At 35.1% G+C, this 12,059-nt stretch overlaps 1 protein-coding gene across 2 annotated transcripts in view; it reads right to left on the reverse strand.

Annotated features, from left to right (window-relative positions):
• Positions 1-12,059, reverse strand: part of YAF2 (YY1 associated factor 2) — a 38,589-nt gene continuing 26,530 nt past the window's right edge. For both annotated transcript variants that reach the window (XM_030446390.1, XM_030446398.1), the window contains exons 3-4: positions 11,118-11,270; positions 1-8,485 (exon numbers count right to left, since the gene is read on the reverse strand). In XM_030446390.1, coding sequence (XP_030302250.1) covers positions 8,248-8,485; positions 11,118-11,270 — 391 coding nt within the window. In that variant the 3' untranslated portion in view covers positions 1-8,247. The remainder of the gene's footprint in view (positions 8,486-11,117; positions 11,271-12,059) is intronic.

Below are 12,059 nucleotides of genomic sequence, written 5' to 3' on the forward strand. Positions count from 1 at the left end.
TTCATTCACAGAGATGTTTATTTTTGTCTTCAATGTTTGTAGGGAATATGCTTTCACTACAAAAGTGTCTCAGAGAAACTCCATTCAAAGTCTAGGCTTAAGAATGAAGGGAAAATATACTTTCAGCTGTACCAGTCCTGAGCAAAGTTTAAAAATAAAATAAAATAAAATTAAAAAATCCTCTAGAGTTAGAAAGCAGCACCAATAAAACTAGAGGGCCTCCTACTGATATCTGCTCATGCTTTCTTTTCTGTTTGAGAATTGGCAAAACCTTAGGCAGGAAGAATTACTTTATTAGAATGTGGATCTAAGATTCACAGTCCCAATCTCTCACCAAATACCACGCATTCTTTTACAGTCGGAGTTCAGGGCCTCAGTTTTACTTTCTATGAAGTAGTCAGGACTGCTAACAGCAAGTTAACTGTTGCTCCCACGGTGTAACATTTTCTCTTACTTAATTTGGTAAATAAATATTTATTTTATATATTTCTTCTAATAAATATTTATTTCCTATCAATACCAAGTTCCTGAAAAGTTACATTGTTCTTAGAAGTATACTACTCACAGCAGGTACAAAATTTCTGGTAACAGAAGGTCTCAAAATAATTCAAGTGGCTTACATCGTGTCTCTTGTTCCTTCAGTGAAATGAATTCAAGCCATCGGTAACACTCAGTACTTCAGAGTTGGTTTATGCAGGACATTCAGATTCAATTTGACAAAGTAAATACTTCTAAGAGTCAGAACAGAAAAGGCACTTACTCATTTTGGGGAAGACACCTGGCAGGTAAGATTTTTATTTTCAAAACAACAAGCCCTTTTTCTGACAATAAAATCCTTTAAAACTACTGTTGGATCAACATAAACCCTATGAATAAAACCAACTTAGGTACCCATTCCCAAGAAAGGTAATATTATCCTTGACTGAGAAACTGAGAAGTGTGAAAGCATCCAGAAATACTCAGAAGTTTTGTTCAGTTCTGGGATATTCCAGTAGGCTAACACAGCTGACCAGAAGAAAAAAAAAATCTTCTCCAAAGAATATATGTTTTATGAACTGAAAGCCTCAGAAACTTCTGGACTGTTTCTTATTAGGTACTTCTGTCAGCAAGAAAATCTGAGATTCTGGTGTGTTATAATCAGCACCTTGGTTACAAATGATAACCTGTGGCTCCATCCAGAGTAGTAGATCTTTTATCAAACTTCCTTTCAATCCAACCACTGCCTCAGTGATGCTCTGTATAAGGCACTTAGTAAATATAAAGAGCATCTGACAGTGGTGTTGGTAGTTTTGATTTGTCTACCAATGTTTAAAGATTAAAGGGCCAAGATGTGGAATAATGACTGAAAACAACCATATGAACTACTGGCCACAAAACTTTTCAGAAACTGCATCTGTTCTAGTCTGGGTTTTTATTACCCTTTCCATGTTACCCTTTTCCTAGTAGTCCAAGAATCAGACCCTTTAAAACTGGTAGTGTCTAAGTGTCCAAGAGGAATCTATTTTGTTCCTGACTAGCTCTTTAATCAAAACTACTGCCCTTTCAACAAAAGACCTGTACCCAAGAGAGATACATTCATGGTATTTAAAATGGAATTCACATCTATCTTTAGGCCAAAAGTCACTGAACCAACAGGTATCAAGCATTATAAAGCAACACACACCTTTAAGAAGCATGGGATGCTGCCCACTTCCAATTTGGTACACAGAGATAAGAATACTAAACACACTAAGAAGCCATTTTATAGTGGCTTCTCCAGGTATTATTCTGAAAAAAAAACCAAACCAAAAACCAAAACAACCCAACATTTTCTTTTTTCTTTCCCTCCCTTATATTCTTTCTGTTGGACTGAGAGTTTTTGAAGGTTTTTGACATTTTAGAAACAGAAGCTAGCTACTCAGAATTTCTGTAGGAAAGCTTAGAAAGTGCTCAGTATCTGTGCATGCTCCTAGGGTCTCTTTCTCCAGCTGGCACTAAGAGGATTTTCTTGCAGCTTTTAAAAAGCCTCTAGGTACTGCAAGTTACTTGGCAACATTGGCTTCCATCAGGTGGAAAAATAAGCAAAATGATTTCCCTGTTTGGAAGCCCCCCAGCAATAGAATCAGACCATTTGCAGAAATGCAGATAGCAAGACATTTGCAAGACATTGGCATCCCAGAATACCAGCTACCTCAGCCAGAATGCTTGACTGGTGTACAGGATTGGTCTAAGTAGGTCTGCTCAGCAAGAATTTGCTCAGTAAGTCAATTATAGAGTACAGTTATATGCCATTGCTGGTCTTACAGAAATCAATATAGTTGAAGAACTGGGAATAGTAGTTAAATTCTGCATTTACAAAAGCAGGCATAATAAATAAATTCAAACTCGCTGCATCCACTTATACTACAAGTATACTATAAAAAAAAAAAAAAAAAAGAAGAAAAAAAAAGGAATCAATGTGTTTTCTTCAGAGGTGAGAATAGTGATACTCCACAAGCACATGTAATCTTAAGAGGTTTTCCTTGCCATGATTATTTCTTAGCTGAAAGCTGTTACAGTAAGAGATGCTCAATCAGCCAGCAGACTTTCTTGCTCAGAGAGCTGTGCTATCAGGAACTGGGCCTGGCATTGAAGCATTTTGATTTATTCAGTGCAAAGAAGGATCAGCTTGACATAGATTATTCATGGCTGGTAGTTACATATTAGATGCATATAAATATCAAATTAAATCTCTGTAATCCCAAAGTGGGCATTCAGAAAGTAGAATCAGCCTGACCACTCACTTGTCTTAACAGATGCTAAGTGACTGAACAACTCCTTCCTTTCTCTAGTGACAAAGCATCTGTGACTGCCTTTGAACCAAACAGAATTTGCAGGTTGTAGAAGCTAGTGAGCTTAGGAAGGCAGCAAAGAGCCAAATTTCATTAACCCTAGTTATATACATTTCCTTCTGTCCACTTTTGCTTCTTCACATGGAAAATTTTGAGCACATCATTAGCAGGTTATCAAAGAACAGATTAATACTCTCTTTTTCTCAACTGTCTTCTCAATAACTCCATTGTACATAAGAGTTCCACTGGTCTAAACCCACATTTCTTTAAATCTTTAAGTTTAAGGGAGCTGGTTCACTTAAAAAGCACTTTGTTCTACATCAATATACATACAGAGAGAACAGTGAAACTAAAGATTACACTTTTCCAGGTGGCCCATGAAAATGTAGTCCTGAAGGGCTTCTTGTTCAGATGTTCCTACCTCTGTCAAGATATGCCATACTTTCCACAAAATAATTAACTTTTTGGAACTCTTCTTTAAATTCTTTGTTAGCAAACAAATGTATTCTTACTGGAATAATTTTTTTTGGGTGGTCATCTTTTTAAACATAGAGGACAAGGAGTGATTAGGTAGTTACCATTTTGTCTTTTACAGATCTCAAATGGCACAGCAATCTCATGTCATCATTACTCATTTGACCTGTGGAACATGCTTTTGCCCTATATCTTGCACCCTCAACTCCTTACAAGTACAGCTAAAACTTCCTGTGTTCATTCAGGTGTCTGCTCTTACAACCCCCTCTTGTCAGTGGACAGAGCAAGTTCTTTCAGTTGACTTCTCTGTTGCCTGTAATAAAAAGCTCAAGACTAGGATCAGAAACTCCTGAGGGATTAAGTATTATACAGTGGTGGCTCATTTTAAGTACTTTTCACTGATATAGTTGAACAAAAGCTGCAAACAGCTTCAGCATTACTAAGACTCTAGGATCTGAATCTAATTTATTTGTTTGATGCATTTTCTTTCACAGTTTGAATCCCACAGTATAGTTTAGACAGAGGGGGAGACTTCTGGACCCCTAGGCCTTGTTTATAGGCATCTGGCTGTGTAATATCTTAGGAAAGTCACTTAAAAGTCACTTGCTCTTGGATAATGTCATTTACTAGCAAGTGTGCAGCTATCCATTCCTGTTGCACCATTTACTCCACTCTAGACAGAAAGCTACAATAATTTCTGTAAAGCACTGATTCGTAATTAACTTGTGAAGTACTTTGCCAGCTTTAACTTAGTAGTTAAATCCTGCTAATTCTTATTAAAATAAAGGCTCTTCTTGACACATCAAACTGAGCTCTATATCTGAACTGTTTCTTAGACAAATTTCTTAAGTCTTTTCTAACAAGGAGAAAATTTCTCCTCTTGCTAAAACTAAAGAAAACCACTGAGCTTCCTCAGTGTGACTGATTTTACTGTACAGCTTTTGCTAGGTTGAGACCACTGTGATGTAAGCTGGGGCATAATTTCAGGTAAGAAAAACATTCAAAAGCTTAAACATCATTTCCAGCACACTCAAATCTTAATATTTAGAAGTATGGATTTGCAAAATATCATTATTTGACTGGTCCACTAGGCAAAACCAGCATTAACTTTTAATCTTATCTATCTTAATCCTGAGTAAGCACAGACCTAATTTACTACAAGTATAACACTTGCTGCTGCATTTGGAGAAATTAAGTCATATTTCTTTTTCCATATAGTTTCTGATATTTGAATGTAACTATACCCAGTCTCCCAAGTAGGAAGCAGAGTCAAATAAAGGCAAGCGACAGAAAAAACCAAGCAGATACAGTTAAAGTACCCCAGATGTATCTAAAAAGTACATAATAGACAGTTCCATGCCAAATCTACTCTGTACAACAAAGGTATAATCAATCAGCATAATGAGGGAAACTGTTGGGTTTTTTAAACAGGAGAGGAAAATTAAAAGTATCTAGGATGCAGAGCCGTACACTCATGTCAAGTTTAGAAGACTTGCCTGAATACTACAGTGAACTGACAGAAACAAGTTCTAAAAAGTATTCTATCTTACACGGCTACCTAAAAATATGCTATCCATAATATTAAAAAAAAAAACAAAGCGCACAAATTATAAAATCAAAAACTGTTTTCAGATTTTACAATCTATGCCACAAAACGTCAAATATCTCAAGAAACATGTAATAGGCTAAAACTTCAGTCATACTCCTCATTTCAAGACTTTAATATCAATAATTTCAAAGTTTTTAATGTGATTTTTTTTTTTTTTTTACTATCACTTCTGTTAGAATCAAGATTTTATATGGCATAATTTAACCTGGTACTAAGTAGAACAACTTCTGTTTGTCACCCATACACATAGTTAACTTCAGGGGGAAAAAGGATCCTAGTCTTACACTGTATATTTGTTCTTTTCCTTATACCACATGTAATTTAGTGGCAAATTTAGAAAGATAACAGACTGAATCATTGTACATTTTATCAACGAACTAATTATACTTCATTTTGCCCCTTTTCTCCCCCTTTCTGAAACCAGACAATCAATCAACACATAAAGGAACTCATTTACATTGAACACTATCACACTTGTCTTTCTTGGGTCACCATTTCATGAACAACCCAGGATGTACGTATGGCTGTTGCAGAGTGGGGCATATAGAGAGTTTAACAAGTAACAGTTCTTATGCAGAGAGCAGTCACAGAGAAAAATAGCTAATCAAGACACATTACAACATTAAATTTTCACTTTTTATAAATGGAGTAAAGATGCTTTTAAATATATTTACAGTTAGAAAAAGGACTTGAGTTTACTACAAATCAAAGTTACTTAGAAATTACGAATGTGAGGTTCATTTAAATTATAACATTACGAACAGAGTCAAATGCTGATTGCTACTTAAAATTTGTCTACTTTGCTGTCAGTATTGACACATCCCTTTAATCAAAAAGAGGCAAAAATTACCTTAACTTTGTTTAATGCCAAAACAGGCATCATTGCAATGTAAACACTAGCAATGTAATAGTTCAGTTAAAACCACCCCAGCTCAGTTTTTAGATCCTGTTTGACTTGTATCAGTGGTTAGAAATTGCTTTTTTATGTCTTATTCCATAAAGAACAATGAGACTTTTTTGCATTGTTTTTCATTATAACCACACTCGTACCATGTTTTTGAGATTATTCTCTAGAGACAGTTGAATCAGAATAAAATCCACTTCATCCTCTCTCTTCCTTCCAAACCAAATGGTTACTTATTTCTGAAGATACAGAGAGACCACTTGTTGGCAGTGCTGGGTGGTTTATTCACAGAAAGTTGAATGAAAATACCTTCCCATTTAGTGAACTACTGGTAACAGATTATTACTTGTTTGCAAGGAATTCTGAAATGTGTTAAGCATTCATTACATTTTAAATTAGAAACACATTTCATAAAACATCTTGCAATGAGATTTGCTGTCATTGAACTCCTTACTTTAAACAGTTTCAGCTCTCTTGTAATCCATTACATCAGCACATTCTGCAAATAGTCCCACCTAAAAATAAAATACAAAAAAAATAAAGTTGGGAAGCATGTATTTTTCTTTTCAAAACTAGTGTATGTTATTCTGAACACCAGCCCAGCCCCCAAAACATTTAAGAACCTTAAAATGCATTGGTATATCGATACTAAGATTTGGCCAGGTAATGGCAATGAACAGACATCCTATTTAGTAAGATAAAGCAGAATACATAATAAACAGGTCAGTAGTTATCCACCTGAAATAGCCTATAATTAACATTTGATGTCTAAAAAGTTTAAACAGCAACACCAAGGAATGAGGTATGTATGTTCTCAGATATCACATCAGACTTTCATTTTATGCAACTAACTGTATTTCACAACTAGCATCTTACAAAGTAGAACAGTACCATTGTGCCTGTAGAAGTACTGCACTAAAAACAGAAAAATACATTACTACAAGAAACCACCAAACATCACAATTGTCAGGGGCTACAAAAATCCATCGTTTTAGCTGTTAAGAAGACGTATTATATGTTGGTAATAATTTGGGGCTGGATTCACTGCCAAGAAGGTCCATCCAACTTTTACATTGGCTTAAAAATATATTTATTTTGAATGAAAAAGAAAAGAATCACAGGAGTGTAAAGTGGACTCCTTCACTAAAAGGAGTTAAATGGACTTTTGTACTGAACCTGAATCTATAATTTAAAACCTATATGTGAATTGTATGTGTGTATCAAAACACTTATTGGTTGTAAACAAAAATGCAAAATCTGTATTCACAAAAATATTTTATTGGTGATTTTACATAATACCAGATGGGACTGTAAATCTGCTCTGTATCAGCATATTGCTGTGTAAAAGTTGACAGTTTATGCTATAAAGTGGGGGACTGAGTTTTTTCACATGAGTTTTTTTATAAATTAATGTGTTCTACCAGGCCAAATCAAAATTAAGGAAATTGATTCAGGAACGGGAAATTAATAATATTGTTATTTCCTTATTCTTGAGCAACATCTGATATTCCTGTAATGAAAATGTGACTATAGGACACTAGATTAAATTTGAGGCAAGGAAACAGCATTAAGCAGAAATGAGAACTGTACTTCTGTTATTTTTAAAGCTTTTCCAAACTTTTGTATATCCAAATGTTAGTTTTTGCCAAATGCATAGTCATCTGAGGTTCAATATTTGTTACACAACATAGAATACCAGTGTACAGTGACAAATGTAGTACTTTACCTGAATTGTAAGGTTAACCAATCAATACTTACAATGTGTGTTTTCTATTTTGCTTGTAAACATGACAATAAGTGTTTTAAATGTGAAAAAATATTGGTAAACCCATCAACATAATTCAGTAACAGTAATCTAGTAAAATGTGTCAAACATTGGCAAAAATTCATACAAATGTTTTATTTAATAACATTTTCCTATTTAACCACACCAAGTACCAGCAGGTGTTTTTAAGAAGATAATTATGAAAATTCTGTTGCAGCAATAGTTGATTAAGTTGATCTCTGACTTGCATACATATAACTATGTTTCACAATTCTCAAATAATACATATTTAGGCAGCTTGAACTATAAAAATTTAAATTCAGTACATGCCAATAGTAGAGACTCGAGACTCCAAGAGTCGTGTTAGAATTCACTAAACTAAAAGTGAAAATGGACTTACCAATAACACTGCTTAATGAACATTCAAACCACATTTTCATGGCATCTTTACACATGAAGATTAAAAAGTTGGTCTGAAACACTTTGGAAACATTTGTAGAGTGCATTTAAATTATTGTTTCTACCACTGCACTTTTTTCTTTTTTAGAACTGCATAAATTATGTTCCAGTCAACATCCCAATTGTGCATGAATAATCTGACATGAAAATGTGGTAACAGGTGACATAAGTTATGCATCTGTACGTTTTGAAGAGAAGAGACTAAAGAAACTGGAGGAAATAAACTTTAATGAGATTCCCCATTCAGTGACGACGCTTCTCCTCTGGGTGAAGATGACCTGGACATTCCCCTCTCTGTGTTGTCAGAGCTGGAACCACTCTGACTGTGTTGATCTGCAGAAGCAGCACTGGAAGCAGGTGGTGACTTAGTTTTCTCCTTAAAGTCTGTAATTATGACTGTCAGATCTCCAACGGTAACTTCCAAATGCTGAGCACTACTTCGATCCACATTTTTCAATCTTGGCCTAAATAAAGCAAATAATCATATTAAAAACACACCCCCCCTCTTAATATCTTGCTTTCCTTCTACTTTTTAGGAGCTTTGAAGAACACGGGTACACAAAACTGTTATGTGCAGCATGAAATACACAGGAAAATGAAGTACCACAAGTATTTATGGTAGAGCATTTCCTAATAAGTTTTACATTAATATAGCTGAACGTGACACATCACCTTCTGCACAGGTTATTTAAAAGCTGACATTATGAATATTGTAGCTGCACATCAATATGGATGTGCTGCACATGTGAACATTTTTACTTCTAAAAAATAAGTCTTTATTGAGGATATAAAAAGCTATACATGTGATCCAGAGATGCATCCGTCTCTGCAGAACCCTTAAGCAACAATTCTAAGTGGAGAACAATGTTCAATAATGAAGAAACTGCTGTGTCTCTCTTCTGAATTCAGCAGCACAGACAGTGCTACATTGCAGCAGGTATTACTTCATTCCAAAGCCTTTCTAGAACTGCTAGCATACTATTTGAACTGGGCTTTGTGTTCACAGTACACCTCTGGTATTCCTGGCATACTTAAAGTATGCAGAGCTGAGCATTACATTTGGTGTTGATGTGGTCTCTTCATCTAATCTTACAATTGTTTGATTTTCAGAACACAAAGAGAACAGAATACTTTGACTTATATTTTGCCATCATGTTTTTGCGAGTGACAAGCAAGTACTTTCCATTTACCATTTTCCTTTGACTGCCATGGAAAACTGTCACCATACAGCTGAATTTATACAGTCAGTTATGAACAGCATAGCTTTATACTTTTACCTGGCTCCACAGCTTTCCCTAGCTCAAGCTGCAATAAAATAAATTAATATGACATCACCTATTAGCAGGTGTGCTAACAGCAGAGCCCTAACCTTTACCCTTTCATCTGGCTTTGTTTGAAGTAGAATTTATTCTCAGTCAATTCAGTTGAAACACCTCGTGCCTTTCCTCCACTAGAAAGAGATAAGATTTTGACATCTTACTCCCCTGAGGCTGCAGTAGAGCAACTGAAGAATTTAAGAGAAAACTGAAAATCTGCTGTTCTGTAACATGGGAATGGAGAGAAAAAAAATCAGTGTTATCAGCCCACATAAATGCCATGCCTGGAGCTTACTGAGTATGCTGCAGATTTTCCTGATAATTTCTAGCAAGGATTTACAAGTTTTAGGGCACAGCAAAAAGGCTACCCCTCTCCCAAAGGTTACTGAAGAAATCTTTTTAAACTAACAAAGCATTTGTAACTTGCTATCCTACATAGTAAATCTATTCTGTGAAAAAGTCAACTGTTTGAAGTATTTAAAAAAAGAAAAAAAACAAACATTAACCTAGTTATTTAAAATAGCAATTCATAATGCAAATCTCAGTACTGGTATTTCAGTCCAAGATTATCTTTTTTTTTGTTGTTATTTTTAAAATGTTCTACCTTTTCCTTATCTCACTTTTGCATTTTTAATGTACAATTTAACCATCAATATTTAAATTTACAATATTTAATTGGCTTAATTAAACTCAGTATGTAAATTTCAAATACTTTATAACTGAAGTAATTGAGCTGCATGAGGTGAGCTAGGGAAATCTGAGGAAAAAAAAGAAAAAAACCCAACAAAACCAAACACACACCAACAAAACACCAAAGCAACATCTCTGTGTCCTTAATCCTAAATCATGACTTTCTTAATGACTTCTCTCTTGACTTTCAAGTCTCTCTCTCTGGTTCCGATCCAATGGTCCTGTTTCAGGGACAAGAGAAGCATCTGCTACTTCGCTGCATAATTAATTCCAAAGGACTACTCTACAGTGCTTAAATAAATAAATAAATAAAGAAACAGTTCCTTCTACACTTCATTAAATTACACATCCCGTATACTCTGAGACTTTTGGCACAGCATTGTTGCCACAATAATTTTATGCTTAAGACAGTGATGATTTAGGGGTTAAACATGCTGCTTATATTTTGCAGTTTGCACCTTCATTCCACCTGGTGTTACAGCAAGATCAAGACTTTTACAACTGCTTGTCTCTACTGTAATATTTCATGTTCTCAGTTCTCAAAGTCCAAGGTTTCCTTCAGCATCCCATACGTAGCACAGAAATTTTTATCACAAGGTAATAGACCTACCTTATCCTTTCACATTAACTTATACCCCAGTTCAGCCCTTCAAAATTTACTCTGGTTCTGCAAGGTTAACAATAAACATGTTGTGCTTCCACTCTTCTGCAGTCTGATATTGGTTCTCTGTCTCCTATTATTTTGCTGGAAAGCTTATCACTTCTTTCCCTCTCTTTCCCAGTGATTAATATCATACAATTGCCTATCTATGGTTTTGTATGGTGTGAGAAATACCCAAGTAACCCTTAAAAAAAATACCCAAGCCTTTCTCTCGATATTCAGATGATCTCCATCTTCTGGTAGAAATTACAAACTGCAGGTTTTCTTCAGATTTAACAGGCACCCTAAACCAAGGACACTTCACACACAAATATTTAGCTCTAATGTTGAAAGTAAAACATAAAAGTAAAACATAAAATTGCAGGACATTTTCTCATTTCCTGTTTAAAAATAAGTTTTATGAATACCACAAAAGTTTCTAAAATTTACCTGGTTTTCTTATGACTGTTCTTTTTGCTTGTTGTTTCCTTTTCACCTTTTTCCTTTTCTACTTTGTCTTTTTTCTCTTTCTTTGATTGTGTAGGGGGCATGAATTGCTGAGGAACCTGCTGGGCAACCAGCTGAGAGACAGGTCGAGGTTTCCTGCATGCACATATATATAGACAAACATAATGCTTGGATTTTATAACAAGTCTCCAGCTCTCCAGAATTAGTTACCAACATCAACAATCACTATAAAAAGAAACACTGCAAAAATTTATCTTGCAGCTAATACTTCATTAAAATAGCATATGAAATTTTAACCCATTACAATCTCTTGTTTCACTTACCAGCATTGCCAACAAGTGAGTTGGGTTTTATAGGTGGTTATTTTAAGGATTTAGAGATAAGACTTCACAATGCCCCCTCTTCTAGTTGTCACATCCAGATATAAACTTACACAGAGTGAACTCCAAAAGGTAAAGCTCCCAGAGGAAACACTTTACCACTCAATCCCAGCCCATTCCAATGATGAGGGGATCTGTCCTGAGTGTACTGCAATACTGAAGTATACAAACCACGTCACAGAAGGAAAATGATGGCTTTTTGGGGTATCAGAGCTAAGGCCACTTTTGGCCTTACTGAGTAAAACCTTTGTCTTCAGATCAAACAAATACATTGAAAGCAATGACAATTCCTGTTGTGTATCATTGTTATCAAGTTGTTAATCAGAAAAAATATACTGCATTAATAATAGTAGGATACAGCTGTCAGAACATATATACTTTAAAAGCTGGCAACAGAAGCTTCTGACACATTCTATCAGTATAAACACCATAGGCTGGACTTCCAGGTTTTGATCCAAACTAAAAATCGGGGTGAGAAGTGGAAAAGCAGGCAAAATATTTTCAGCAGTTCATTATTTTTACATTTTCTGAAATATCGTTTTTA

The sequence above is a fragment of the Calypte anna genome, chromosome 1 (assembly GCF_003957555.1).
Source record: "Calypte anna isolate BGI_N300 chromosome 1, bCalAnn1_v1.p, whole genome shotgun sequence".
Taxonomy (NCBI): domain Eukaryota; kingdom Metazoa; phylum Chordata; class Aves; order Apodiformes; family Trochilidae; genus Calypte; species Calypte anna.